Here is a 15,657-nt window from a genome sequence, read left to right as displayed (position 1 = left end):
TCTAACACATACACACAAACATAAACACTGATACACACAAACATTCATATATATATACACACACTATACATATGCTGACTCATGCATATATATTTGTTTTGCAATTTTTAGAGTTAAATCATTTTCTCTTCATCTCCGTGGGGCACAGGGCCATACCTCTAAGTTTCCCTAGTGAATTGAGGAGGGTTTCACACAATGGCAGAAAATACTCTCAGGTGCTGAGTGGTTTAAAGTGTGACTTTGAGGTTCCAGAAACCCCAGATGAAACTGGGTCCAAGAGCAGTGTGATGTTAAAATGGGGTCATGACCAACATTTAGGAGGAAAAAAAAAAACCTTCCTTAAGTACAGAAAGTACAATCACCACAGGAGGCAGGAGGATGACTTGGAGTGTGTGCCACAGAGAGCTTCACTTCTGACCCTCAACTTTTTATCCATTCTGACTTCTGCAGCTCCAGGAATTCAGACTTGGTTTGGTCTAGCAGGGTCTAGTAGGGTCTAGCAGGGTCTAGCAGGGTCTAGCAGGGTCTAGCAGGTTCTGTTTTTACCAAATGTTAGCTTTGGCATAGAACAAAGAAGACATTCCTCAGACTTTCAGCCAAGGTTTTTAACCTTACTGATATTTGGGACTTTGTTAAATTTTGAATTTTTCTGTCTTGATTCTATGGAACTATACCTTAGTGAAGCAAAACTTCAAACTCCAAAATAGACAAACGACATCTTTGAGACCACAGTGGCTCATGAAACTAGTGACCTAAGGAGTTAAAACAAAAGCTAAAATCTTAGTTCAGACCAACAGGAAGGAGAATCAGAGGAAAAACAGCACCCAAGTACAGCAGCTGTAGCACTCCTTTGTATTGTGTGTGTACTTACATGTTAAATGCACGTGTAAACGTGACGCAGAAAACCTTGGCCCCATTGCATAAAAAGCTCAAAGGAAAATAATCCCCCCCCTCTCTCTCTCTGTTTTTCTTGTGTGTGTGTGTGTGTGTGTGTGTGTGTGTCTGTTTGAGACAGAGTTTCTTTGTGTGTATTCCTGGCTGTCCTGGACCTCTCTTTGTAGATCAGGCTGGCCTCAACTCACCGAGATCCACCTGCCTCAGCCTCTGGAGTGCTAGGATTAAAGTTGTGTGCCACCACACCTTTACTGGAGGTTAGAAATGGAGGCTCTTACCTCCATTCTTATGCTCCAGTTTTGAATATAGAATTCTGCAAAGCGCTCTCCTCTTTTATTAAGCATGGAAAAACGAAGAGCTGTAAAGCAGTCATTGTCATCTTAAAAAGTAAAATTGATGAAGAAACCCAATATTTCAGTCTTTTTGCAGAGGAATCCCAGGGTAAGGTTGGTCCTAGAGGTACATGTCTTTAATCCCTGTGATTTCCAGTCCTGACTGGTCTGCACAGTGAGTTTCAGGCCAGTCAGGGCTACATGGGGGAGAATAACTGACACATCTTTGACACCCCGCCACACATGTAGGTCTCGAGGGGCATCCTGGAAGAGGAGGCACAAAGAGCCAGAGAACAGGGAAGCGTCACCATGATACCTCAACAATATGGCCGCCTAAACAATATGGCTGCCTAAACAATATGGCTGCCTAAACAAGACCTGACCATGTGTACCACCGATAGAGATGCTAACATGGAAGGGAGAGATCTCTCTCTTCCTGCTACCTGCTGATCCAGATGTAGAAGTCTCAGCTACCTCCCCAGCATCGTGTCAGCAGGGGGCAGACACACTTCCTACCAGGATAATAATGGACTAGACCTCTGAACTGTAAGCCAACCCCATTTACATAATTCTCTATGAGTTGTCATGGTCATGGTGTCTCTATACAACAATGAAACCCTAAATAAGACATGATATAAAATAGCCTACAAAGAACTTGTGGAATCACCCCAGATAATCACTCCTCAGAGTGCTACAGAGAAGATAATCTCGCTGGGGGGGGGGGGGGTCACGGCTCAGAATTGTCTGGAATAAGCTAAACTTCTATGTCGTCTTCATCTGCACCTCCTGTAGCCAGTGTTTATTTACATGAGTGCCCCTAGGCACACATGGGTGAACTTGCTCAGCGTGCTACCTTAGAGAGGATTCCTCCTTTCTTCCTCTTCAACACAGGAGCGAGAACCTGATGCGCACTCTCCACACCTTCTCATGACATAAGAAGAAACTGCCCTCCCATGAGGTGCAGACTTCCCTCACAGCTGGAACGAAAGGGTACAAGTCTGGAGTGAAGAGTGAACAGCCTACAAGAAACGAAGAGTGTCCTGGCCCCAAAGGGCATTTCAAGTTGAAGACCACGCAGCGGAATACACCTGTGATGGTCTGAGCGGAACCGTTCAGGGCATGCGCAGAAGCAAAAGCGGGGAATGGCGTGAGCACTATAAATGGATCCTCGGGTGGTCTGCCATCAGGTACTGGAGAGTGAGTCAGTCAGTGTGGTAACTTTCCTTTGGAGGAGGAACTCTTTAGGAGCAGAAACAAACCTAGGACTCTCGGCTCTTATCTGATTTCTGCCCAAATGTAGAGTCGGGTATTTAAAGTGGGAGTGTGGCGGCTGGGAAACCCGGCCATTGTGTCCTTTGAAGTGAAGAGCTCTGAGCTTTTCTTCATTTTGGTTCTCAGACCCGTTTGAAATGGTTCTTTAAACAGACTGTTTAGACAACTGGCACAGACTTAATGAAAAGGGATATCATTAATTCTTGGCTTAAAAAGGCAAGGCTTTGGGGAAACCCAGCCTTTGTGTGACACTAGGTCGATGGTTGTGGGTGGCCTGTGCTCCCTGCTCCCTGATGAGCACTGTCAGACCTTTCCAGAGGGTGAAGAAAGAAATTGGGCCTGAGCCTGTGTGACTGTCACTCCTCTGCCCACTGTTTAGGTGGATTAATGACACACAGCTATCTTCAGTTACACAAGCTGCCTGATCTAGAAAATTCCAGCTGACAGCCTTCTGTGCTCTTTCAATGCGGCAAAGGTTCAAAGTCGCTGCCCTTAGACAGGCCAGAGCTGAGGGAACAGAGGTAGTTTCAGCATGAACACAGAACTTTCAAAAGTAGTTCCCATTGGAGCAAGAAATGGCCACCAGGAGTGACTAGATGAGGCTAGGGCAGGGCTCTGTTCTCACAGCAAGCTCAGACCTGGACTCTGTTTTAAACGACACCCCTGGAGTTGGAGTCCTCTTAACCCACCAGAGCATCAGGCACGCACAGAAATTCTCTGTCTCTGTCTGTCTGTCTGTCTGTCTCTCTCTCTCTCTCTCTCTCTCACACACACACACACATACACACACATAGGAAAAGGTTTAATTATCAGTAATACACTGTAAACAGGAGAATATGGATGAGGGGTTGGAGGAGGGAGCCGGGGGCAGTGTTCAGGTATTCAGTTAAACTCTCCTTATAACCTGAACACAGAGACTCAGAGGTCACTGCCAGCTGATGGTGGTTGGGAGAAAAATTACAGATTTTCTTATTATCCATTATTTATTATGAGTTCCTCCCTCATCATTGATCTAGCTACATCCATAGACTCATAGTTCAATTGGAAATATATCTATGCTTGTTTAAACAAACAGTTGTGCAAGGTTAAACCAGACCAGATTCAACACCTGGACCTTGCAACTGTGTCCCTTCCCCCACACCACTTTATGCCCTTTAATTTGTGCATTTGAACCGAATTAGACCAGAAACCTCAGAAACACTAAGTTCTGACTAGTGAAGTAATAATGCAATAACTTGGATATAATGGACTTCATAGTGGACCGTTGACCATATGGCTGGACGACACTCTGAGGCTTCTGGAACCTTTAAGAACAGTTTCTGGCCCAAGAGTGTCACACTTCACATCTCCTGAGGGTCCACCTCTCAGTTGAGCTACTTGGATGGTCTCCCAAGTGGTTCCCATAAGTACTTGGTAGAGAACTCAGTGTGGGAACTGAAACATTGCCTTGAGTTACAAGTACAACCTCACTGCCTTAAGTTAGGGTTCTCATTGCTGTGGTAAAACAACAGGACCCAGAGCAACTTGTTTATTTTATCCTACACTACCAGGTGACAGTTCATCCCTGAGGGAAGCCAGGCCAAGAGCCAGAAGGCAGGGTCTGAAGCTGAAGCCATGGAGGAATGCTTCTTCCTCTTGAATTGTTCAGCCTGCATTTCTATACCATCCAGAAACACCTGCCAGGGGTGGCACCCCCCACAGTGGACTGGGCCCTCCCATATCAATCATTAACCAAGAAAATGTCCTACAGACTTGCCTGCAGGTCAATCCTATGAAACCTTTTCTCAGTTAAGATTCTTTCTTCCCAAATGACCCTAGCTTGTGTCAAGTAGACCTAAAACTAGCCAGCACACCTCTGTCTGACAAATGTTTGTTGAGTGCTTATCCATGTGAAGTACTATGCTAAGCACTCTACACTGAACAGAGGTATCGTGCTTCATTTAGACCCTACGGAATGCCAGTCACAGGGAGAGTAAGTAATTTGCACACGGATCCAGATCTGTTCGAGTGGTATTGTTTGACTATGTTATGACTCCCAAGTCTGTCATGCCACGCTGTTAAGCACATGGACCCATTATGCATGAACATCTCTTCTTTATGACTTCAAACTGGGAACAGCTCAGATGCCATCAACAGGGGCGTGGACTCATAAGTTGAGTCTTAAAATGTAGTACTATACAGCAGGAAAAACAAACAACTCAGTATTAAAAAATATAATGTTAGAAGGGAATACTAACAGAAGAAAAAGCTATCCACCAAAGAGTACATGTGTGTGGTTCTGACTACACAAAGTTTAAAAACAGGCACGATTAAACCATGATGCTTTAGGCTGCACACTTGGGTGACTACTCTAGGGAGAAGATCTGAAGCCTTATTACTGAAAGGGCTTTTGAGAGCTAAGGGGTGGCCAGGCCCTGGGTGCTGATTCCTGTGGTACAAGCAAAGGTATCTCCATGATAACCATCCACTGTACTGTCCACTTAAAATGAAAATCAACCTCATCCCTGTCACAAGGGCTTTTCTTAGTACAGAAGGGGAGCAGGCGGTGGCTGGAGACTTCACTGTTTGCCTGTTCAATTCCTCAATACTACTGTCGCTCTAGTGGAGATTCCTGTGAGATGTCCAGATTCCTTAAAGAGTGTAACTGGCAAAAGAATGTGATGTCATAAGGGTTGCTTCAGCTGTCAGCCTTGACATAAACCAAGAGTCACCTGGGGAGAAGGAACGTCAGCTAAAGAATTGCCCAGGTCAGATGGGCTGGTGACCATGTCTGTGAGGTATTTTCTTTATTCTTTTAAATCTATTGTTATTGTACGCAGGTGCAGGGGTCAGAGTGCACGTGTGGAGGTCAGAGGACGATACTATGCAGTCCTCTCCAGCAGCTGTGAAGCAGTTTCTTAAATTGCTAACTGAAGTAGGAGGGTCACCCACTGTGGGCGGTGTCATCCCTAGGCAGGTAGGTCTTGGATGTCTGAAAAAGCAAGGCAGAGCAAGCCAGAGGATAATAAACCAGCCAGCCTCCATCTTAGGACTGAAACCAATCTTATAGTAAAGACAAAGTAGATTCATTTTTGCTTATGATTAGATCTTTTTCTCAAGGATTGGGCTATGCCCGACCTGTAGTCTTAACTACAAATGTACTGCCTGCTCTAGGAAATAGCAACCATGCCTTTGTTTCAAAGTTATTATGACCACCTTGCCTCCATGTCTTTGTTTCAGGGAGCTGTTAGGACCAACTTGACATGCCCTTATTCTGCTTTTGACCCTGCCTATTCGGCTGCCAATCCTCCCTTGGAAATCCCCTCCTGCTGAGCTGTAAAACCTTTTATCTTCTCCAACAGTGACCTCCTGAAGGTTGCCCTTCAGGGGGAGAAACACCCACATTCACAAATTTAAACAGCGTGCTCTAATTAATGGCTTGCTTTAATTAATTTGGCCATGATGATTTGGGTGGGTTGTCTTTCTCTTCGGATCTACAGGGACACAAGCCAGTGAGCAGTGTTCCTCCATGATGGACTTTTGACCTAGAAGCCAAAATAAACTGTTCCTTTCTCCAGTTGTTTTTGCTCATGGTATTTATCCCAATATCCAAAAGCAAAGGAGAGCACCAAGGGAGACAGGAGGAAAGTCTTTCTATGCTCGACACACAGTCATGTCATTAAGTGTTCCCGACCCCCTTACATAATTTGGGATTACATTTAGCTGGTCCAGCCATTGTACCTGAGCATGGCTTCATCTTTTGATATTATAGTCATTGCAGCTCTCAGACTTCAGTTTCCATACAGCCATCTGTGCCAAGCCAAGGTGGGAATATTTTGCAGTTAGGAATCTCTCTCCAATTACAGTCATTAAAACTATTGTTACACTAGAAAAAACAATGGGATGAGACTCAGAAGACAAGCAGCAGATTTGGAGGAAACATCCGGGAATTTTGTATTTGACGTAGGACCAGTATAAGAAAATGTAAGGAGCTTTTAAAATTCAAAAAGAAAACAAACAACACAAACTTAAAGTAGGAAAAGTTGAGCAGACATCACCCTCAGAAGGCAGAAGGATGGCAAATAAGCATATGAAAATATGCTCTGTCCCCCCCCCCCCAGGTCATCAGGACATGGCAAAGTAAAATGACAGTGGGGGATGACACTATAAAATCAGTAGAAGGCTCAAATCCGTGGTATCGACAACATCATATACAGACCATAGGAATTCTACAATGATTGTGGAATCAAAACATGGTATAGTCACTTTGGAAGACAACTTGACAGTTTCTTACAAAGCAAAGGTGCTTGTGTCACATAATCCAGTACTGACCAAAGGGAGTCAAAAACCTACTTCCACACCAAAGCTTGCCCAAAATGTCCATAGTAGCTTTATTAACAATTATCCATACCTGAAATAATAAAGTTGTTTTTCAGTTGGTAAACAGATAAATAGACCGTGGTACATCTATACAATGGAATAGTATGCAGCCATCAAAACAAGCAAGATATAGAGCCATGATAAAAAAAAATAACACAGTTTCAGGTATACGTTGCTAAGTGAAAGAAGCCAATCTGAAAAGGATGTGCACTGTGCTCCATTGTATGAGAGTCTAGAAGACTTAGAACAATGGAGACAATAAAATAAAAAATCAGTGGTTTCTAGAGGCTTGAGCACCAGGAGGGAGGAAAGAATAGATGGAGACACAGGTAAGATTTGTAGCCCAGTGAGACTGCTCTGGATTGCATGCTGGACAGCTGCCGTATCTGTTTGTCAAACCCCACAGGATGCACAGTACACAGCATGAACCCTGACATGAAACACAGACACTAGTTAATAATGTGCCAATACGGGCTTTCAAATGAATCAATCGCATTGGGGCAAAATCATTTTTTATGGAGCTAGGATTAGAGTAGGGGCTGCTTCAGTGTAAGCAAGTGACATTTCAGGGAGCTACAGGGAATCCCCTGGAACGTGTCAATGACGGAGGGATATAGTAGGGAGGGGCTATAACAATCAGAGACTCGAAGTCCATTAAAATACAAGATCTGGGTGAGGTAGTGCACACCTTTAGCCCCAGCACCAGAGAGGCAGAGGAAGGCAGATCCCTGAGTTTGACTGGTGCCAATTTATTCTGCACTGGGAGTTTCAGGCCAGCTGTGGTGTTTGAATGAGAATGGTTCCCCAGAGGCTTGTATGCTTGAATGCTTGGTCCCAGAGTTGGTGGAGCTGTTTGGGAAGGATTAGGAGGTGTGGTCTTGTTGGAGAAGGTGCATCGTTGGGAGTGGGCTTTGAGGTCTCAAGAGCCCACACCATTCCTGGTTAGCTCTTTCTCTGCCCATGTCTGTAGAACAGATGTAAGCTCTCAATTACTATTCCAGTATCATGCCTGTCTCCCTGCCTGCCCAGCGGTCTATGCTCCCTGTCATGATGATCACAGACTCTAATGTTTTACAACCATGAGCTCCAAATTAAATGTTTTCTTATATAAGTTGTTTTGGCTATGGTATCTTTATCAAGGCAATATAAAGTAACTAAGATACCATTAAGGTTACATAGCAAGTCTTTGTCTCAAATTCACACACACACACACACACACACACACACCACACACACACACATCCTACTACCAACACCGCCACCCACCAGAAAAAAAAATTATAGCCAATTTCAGAAAGCAAGCTGAAGTACAATGAAGACTGATAACTCCATTTCTTCCATGAAACAATTGTATGTTTGACTTTAAAGTTAAGTTTAAATGAAATAAAGGTGGCTAAGAATAATGGGGCAGTCTACATGCATCACTTAAGACATCATATAAGCTAAAATCAAAATCTATCCAGGCTCATTTCACAGTCCAGCCACGGGCATCATTCCTGGACGCTCAAGGCCTTGACTTGGCTAGAGTACACTACTGTCTTGTGTTCCTTGGCAGCTGTGCTCCTGATGTCCTGGGTCAACGCCAGGACTTGGCAGCAGCAGAAAGCAGAAAGTTAGTCCCAACCTAACTCTCACAGGCAACACGGCCAAGGCAGGAACAATCTAGGCAGAAATGATGTCACAGACTTTGTAATGAGCTTCCAGACAGGGGAGGGACAAGACTGTGGTGGTTTGAATAAGCATGAGACCCATAGGCTCATATATTTGAATGCTTAGTCACCGGGGAGCGGTTTGAACTGTAGTCACCGGGGAACTGTTTGAAAGGATTAGAAGGATTAGGAAACATGACCTTGTTGGAGGAGGAAGTGTATCTCTTGGGGTTGGGCATTGAGGTTTTAAAACCCTTGCAAGGCTCAGTCTCTGTCTTTCTCTGTCTCTCTGTGTCTTGTCTCTGTCTCTTTGTGTCTCTGTCTTCCTGTCTGTCTCTCCATCTCTCTCTGTGTCTCTGTCTCTCTCTGACTCTGTCTTTCTGTGTCTCTGTCTTCCATGTCTCTTTGTGTCTCTGTCTCTCTCTGTGTTTCTGTTTCTCTGTCTCTGTGCCTCTGTCTTCCTGTCTCTGTCTCTCTCTCTGTGTCTCTGTTTCTCTCTGTGTCTCTGTCTCTCTCTGTGTTTCTGTCTCTCTGTGTCTCTGTCTCTCTCTGTGTCTCTGTGCCTCTGTCTCCATCTCTCTCTGCCTGCAGATCAGGATGCAACCTGGCAGATGCTCTCACAGCTTCCAGTCACCTACTGTCAGCCGGCCTCTCCCCCTCCAGCCCCCACCACAGTCAGGTTTCACTGTGACCTCTGGGCAAGGAGAGAGGGCTGGCCACTTTTGTGGACTCTGCCTCTTCTTCATCCCTCAAACTTATTAAATGTAGACCCCTAAGAAATCCTTGACTCTTGGTAGGGACACTTTTAGAGAGCCTAGTTTTGGACAGAGGCCTCAGTGAAGGTTAGCTGCAAAGACAGCAGTTGGCTTTGGGGCACTCTATTATACTTGCAAAATGAATGCAAACAACCCTCTTAGAGCAATTGAGGCTTTGGGTGATCAGAAATGTAACTCACTCACTGACACTCAGGCTTTAGGCCTACTGGTATTCCTGGTACCTGACAAGATTCATAAAGGGATTCAGAGTGACCTAATTGAGAGGAAGAGATTTAGACAAAGTTGAAGTCAGTTTGATTTAAGCGAAATATCCTAGGGTACTATCACTTTTCTAGTTACTTTTAGTGGATAATTGTTTTTCTAAAATTTCTTTTTATTATAAATCATAAAACTATCAGACCACAAATCAGGAAGCAATATTAGAAACAAAGAACAAACAACACAGGGCTTTAAAACAATTCAAAAATTGGTGGCGCAGGATGGGTTCTGGCATGTAGAAAGTATTAATAGTAATTTAAAAAATAAACATATGGTTAAACAAGGAGAAGAATGAATGCCCGAGAAACACATCTTTATGTAGTAAGAATCAGTTTGAGTTTGTACATGTCCCTGTCGATCCTATTTGACAAAGTGGTGGGTGCCCGTCTCTTTCTAAATGTACCATGTGTATTTAAGCAATGCATAAGCTCACGTGGGCCAGTTGGAAACAGTCTTGGACTCTAGCTAAGGGCTGGGTCTGATTCCCAACCTTAAACACTGTTTTGGTGACTTCTCTGGAGCTCCAGACTGAGCACTTGGGGTTTATTTCCTGCCCCTGGCCCACCAGGGCCTTTCTGGAACTGTGGCGTCATTCCCCGAGTCAGAAGAAAAGCTGCCGAGAGATGGTATTGCCTTAAAACTGGTAATGGTCACAGAATTTTCTTTTTTTCTTCCACAAAACCAGGTTGAACTAATGGGTCATCAAAGACAGAGAATTACTCAGGCATAATGGCTATAATCCCAGCACTTAGGAGGCAGAGGCTTGTGGGTATCTATGGGCTGGAGCTACCTCCAATATCAAAATAAAAGACAAAACAGAAACAAGCAGCAACAGTAAAAGAAGCCGCTTGCATCCACAGGCACTTGTCCTATGAGCATGCTCTTATAACTCTCCCGCTTGTCGCCACCAATGCCCGGCACAAGCATCTTGAAGGAAGGCTTTATTTCAGCTCGCAGTTTGAGCATGTAGTTCTCTGGTGGGGAAGGCCTGGAGCGTGACCTGCCTGCTTACACTGTGTTCCCAGTCAGGAAACAGAGCTGGTGTTTAACTTGCGTTGCCTTTCTTACTCAGCCCCAGCGCATAAACTGGTGATGCCCACTCTCAGGGGCACCTTGCCTCTTCAGTTAACCTCTTTGGAAATACCCTTCTACATATGCCATGAGGTGTGTTTCCTCATGATTTCAAATCTGGTCAGGTCGACAATCAGCATTCATCAGCATGGCTTTATATCTAAATTGCGGAAGACTTCCGTTTGTCTCTATGTTTTAGCATCATGCCTTTTCTACCGGCTTGCTTACTCCAGTAATTTCCTTCACTTCTTACTTCCATTGTATTTCATCCTGGCTTTGGATGTACAAGAAACTTTGGATGCACTACAACCTCATCCTCAGGAGGTTGAGGATGTAGTTTAGTCGAAAGCCTAGGCAAGTGTGAAGTCCAGGCTTAATCCTCAGTGGCCATAAACTGTGATCCCAGGGAGTTTAAAATCTGCCACACGCATGGAAACATCTAGAACACAAGGCAGGACGAGAGAAATACTCTGTGCAGAATCAAAGGGCACAGAGGCGGGATCATCAGGGACCATGAAGAACACAGAGGATTCTGGCATAGTGCAGAGGGGACAGCACAACAAAGCCATGGAAGAAAGACTACTCTAGGCATGTCCACCGAGTAGAGAATAGCACGGGGATTCTGACCCGCAGAAGGAGAAAGAGGCACCGGCGAACATCAGGGCCAGAAAGGGAGACTGGCACAAGAACATAGGAAGCCTTCGATGACATGTCATGAGTTTTCACTGGGGGCTGGGGAAACCATGTAGAGTGGAGAAAGGGAATGGTATGACCAGTTGCACTTTAGAAATGCATCTTAGGGGGCTAGAGAGATGGCTCAGTGGTTAAGAGCACTGACTGCTCTTCCAGAGGTCCTGAGTTCAATTCCCAGCAACCACATGGTGGCTCACAACCATCTGTAATGGGATCAGATGCCTTTTTCTGGTGTGTCTGAAGACAGCTACAGTGTATGCATATAAATAAAAATAAATAAATCTTAAAAAAAAAGAAATGCATCAGACTTCTGTGCATAAGAGAGGGAGGAGAAAGGAGCCAGGGAAATCACTCAGGGTAGATGCCATATTTATGAGTATAAGAAGAAAATATTAAAGTGATGGCTATTGACCCAAGATACAGCTGTTTAGGTTGGAAGAAGAAACACCTGTGAGAAAGAACCTCAGAGCTATTTATAAGGTCAAATCTGCAACTTCTTAGAAAGTCTGACTTGGGGAGTATGTTTCTGAATACTAGAAAGATAATTGTAATGCAATCAATACATCTCTTTTACACCGCAGGTTAGAAACACAGTGTGTGCTCATGCCTGAACTACTGCACCACAACTCATGCCTTACAGTAAGAACTAGATTTCTCCACCAGTCACTCATACTCGAGTACTTCTGTAGAAATGCCAAGTCCCCAGAGCCCCTGAGCATCCTTTACTTGAGCCAGGCTGGAAGCAGGGCCTTGCACTGGCTGGAAGCAGGGCCCTGCACTGGTCCCCACACAGCCCTCCTGCTTGTAACTGCTGCCCCTCTCAGTTTATACACGTGGATACTGCTGTAGAGCTGCTCTGTGTAACGCTTAATTTCCATTGCCAATGAGATTGGAATAAAAGACAGAGAAAGCATTAGTAAGTGCATGCTGGGGCATGTTGATAAGGGAGTTTCCAGGAAGGTTTAACTAGAGAGGATTGAACCACCCCAAAAATGTGTGACATCATTATGTGGGAAGGGGTCCGAGATGGAGTAAAATGTGAGAAAAATAAATAAAATAAAATAAAATAAAATAAAATAAAATAAAAGGAGAAAAATAAATACAATGGGAGGAAAAGGAGGAACCCCCTGAGTACCAACATTCGCGTCTCTCTGCTTCATGACTGTGGATTCACTGTGACCTCTTCCCCTAACTCCTGCCTCCACCCCTTCCCACCACCTGGGACTGTTTTACCTTAAACCGTGAGCCAAAATAAACATGGCGTCCCTTAAGATGCTCTCCGTCAGGAGTGTTATGTTTTGTTTTCTCTTCTTGAGAGGGTTTCACCATGTAGCCATGGCTGGTCTAGAACTTTCCATGAAGACCAGGTTGACCTCAAACCCACAGAGATCTGCCTTCCTCTGTCTCCCAAGGGTTGGCATTAAAAGCATGCACCACCACACTTGGCTTTTTAACAAAATGTGTAAATCCATTTTATCAAAATGTTGAGAAAAGTTACCAATATATTATATAATCTGGCTAACATTACACAGATGTGAATGGAGAGAAGTCTGCCTTAAAACCCTGTGTTTCTAGCTACTCAACAACACTTTTTATTTTGGGGGAAATTCATGTATTTTTTTAAAGATTTATTTATTTATTATATGTAAGTACACTGTATCTGTCTTCAGACACTCCAGAAGAGGGCATCAGATCTCATTACAGATGACTGCTGGGATTTGAACTCAGGACCTTCGGAAGAGCAGTCAGTGCTCTTAACCACTGAGCCATCTCTCCAGCCTCTGGGAAATCCATGTATTCTGTTTATTTTTAATGCATAGAGGTATGTGTGCCTGTGAACATATTTGTGTAACCCAGAGGACACTTCTCTGTGCCATTCCCAAGAATGCTGTCCACCGCCTGAGAAGTGAGATTTTTCATCCATCCACCTGGAGCCAGACAACAGGCAGCAAACCTCGGGACTCTTGTGTCTGCTCCCTCTGAGCCTGGTGTTTTTAATGCGGGTTCTAGAGACTAAACTTGGGTCCTACACTTGTGAGCCAAGCACCTAACAGACTAGGCTCTGCTACAGCCTAGGGATTGTATGTGTTGCAAAGTAGAACATGGCCACACTCCGGAACATGATTTGTCTGTGAGGAAACATTGCGTCTGAAGGTTTGTTATCATGAGCTGCATTATCCATGTGGAAGGTTCTATTCTAGCATCCACATCCTGTCTGGTTGCTAAGGGGCCAAGTTCCACGTGGGCTGGAAGACAGCGCACATTCAAATGAACTTCTACTTCAATTACACTGTTTTTCACTGACTGAAAGATGGGCAAAAAGAATTTTGGAGTGAGCTAAGAAACAATTACACCTTTCATCAAAGCAGATCATGCTAGCATTTGGTCTAACAACCATATTTGAAGTAGAAAGCTCTCTTTTCTTTTTCTTTTCTTTTTTTGAAATTTCAATTTATTATTTTTATCTTAAGTGAATGGGTGCTTTGCGGCACATCTGTATATGTGTACCACGTGTGGGCCTAGTGCTCATGAAGGTCAGAAAATGTTGTCGTACTCCCTGGAACTGCAGTTACAGATGACAGTGAACAGGGGTCAAGCTCAAGTGCTCTGGAAGAGCAATCAGTGTTCTTACCTGCTGAGACCTCACTCCAGACCCAAGATTTTTTTTCCCCCTTGAACTAGGGCTCTGTCTCTTCATAAATATATTTTCTACAATCATGTCCTATACTTTATCTTCCAGAAGCAATGATTCTAGCCTGAAACTGATTTCTACCATACTGAATAGCAAAGAGTTTTGAAAAAGAACCAGAACACACTGGCACCAAAGACAAGCGGCGAGACATCTTTTGCTAGGTGGATGGCCTTGCTACCCAGAGTGCAGAAGTATTCTCCAAGTCCATCTTTATTGCTAATCCAGAGATTTTAACTTAGAAGGATTGATTCTGCTATAATCTAGATATCTCTTTATCTTTGCTTTAACAAAAAGTTTTGGAACAGTTTCATAATTTGAGGATTTTACAAGGGAATGTGGCCCTTGCCACATTTAAACAGAGAGCAGGTGGTAACTGCTATCGCAGATGCATTTGGCCATTTGAGGCAGAGTCTTGATGCAGCTCATGCTGGCCCCAGACTTGCGGGGTATCCAAGGTTGGCTATGAATCCTGAGCTTCCTGGCTCTGCCTCCTAAGTTCTGGGATGGTGTCACTGTGCCATCTTAAAACTGCTCCTTTTAAATATAAATATTGTTCCCAGCCTTTATGGCTTCCTGCTGACATTACATAGTCTTGCTAATTGGATTCTGACTTCTAGATAGGCCCGTGCAGTGACTCTCTAGGACACACACCAGCATACAAACGGTTGAACTATGTGCATTCCAAGTGTCTTCCTTACCAAGTTTGAGAGAATCTTCACAGGGGCTCTGTCTTTGGTGAACTGTGGCAGTGTGGCACACCCGGAAAGACGACACATCGGTTCCAGCAACTGAGAGCTGCCAAAAGATGTAGCGAGAGGAAGATCATTTTTATCCTCTGATGAAGCAGTCTTAAGGGCATGCTTCCCATTAAACTAAGGGACCTTTGCCCTGGCCTGCATCGGTGATACTTGTATGCTTCCCAGGTCTTGTATAGAACTGAGTGACAGTCCTCTCCTGGGGCAATTAGGAGCCAGCCAAGCCGTCATACATTCTGCCCCACACATTTGCACCCAATCCTTTTCTCAATTGCTCACAATGCAGGACATAAAAAAAAAAAAAAAAAAAAAAAAAAAACAGGCATGTGTTAATTCCCATCTTTACTTAATTTTTAACCTTAAGAGAGAAACAAAGAAAACCTATAGGAAGGTATTAATCTGCCATTTCTAAGCACATCATCCAAAGGATTTTTTTTTCAATTTTACATATGCTCAGCAGAGTTACTGGCAAAAACTGTACATTTTCTTCATTTCACCCTTTCAACATCAAATAGGAGGCAGCAAAAATTGGATCAGACTTCAAAGCCTGCTGTGGGCTCCAAGTCACAGAGAGACGCCTCCATTTCACATGCTGAATTCAAGCAGGGTATCAAAGTGCTACCAGAGAACCTCAGGTCCTCTCTCAGAGAGAGGCCCCAGCAGCTGCAGAGTGGAGCGCTCAGCAAATCACCTCAGGGAGCAGCCGGCATTTATTCTCAGCAGCAAGGCTTTTGATTCTCTCTTCACTGTCCCTCCCCGTCCCTCCACTGAACCAGGGTTCTTCAGCTGGGCTTTTGTCTCAAAAAACTTCAAAATATCACTATAAGTTTCATGTTTGGATGGCCAGGGCAGGTGGTCATAGACAGGCTCCATGCCCATGGACTTGGGACAGGACTGAAGGAAGGG

The 15,657-nt window shown here is 44.3% G+C and overlaps 1 protein-coding gene across 1 annotated transcript in view; it reads right to left on the bottom strand.

Annotated features, from left to right (window-relative positions):
- Myo3b (myosin IIIB) overlaps nt 1-15,657 on the bottom strand; it is a 333,329-nt gene that overhangs the window by 63,216 nt on the left and 254,456 nt on the right. Inside the window, exon 30 of the mRNA XM_052182659.1 lies at nt 14,695-14,791. Coding sequence (XP_052038619.1) covers nt 14,695-14,791 — 97 coding nt within the window. The remainder of the gene's footprint in view (nt 1-14,694; nt 14,792-15,657) is intronic.

This window comes from Apodemus sylvaticus, chromosome 5 (genome assembly GCF_947179515.1).
Source record: "Apodemus sylvaticus chromosome 5, mApoSyl1.1, whole genome shotgun sequence".
In the NCBI taxonomy this organism is placed as follows: Eukaryota; Metazoa; Chordata; class Mammalia; order Rodentia; family Muridae; genus Apodemus; species Apodemus sylvaticus.
The sequence above is the reverse complement of the archived record's forward strand: the minus strand, read 5'-3'. Positions and strand labels throughout refer to the sequence as shown.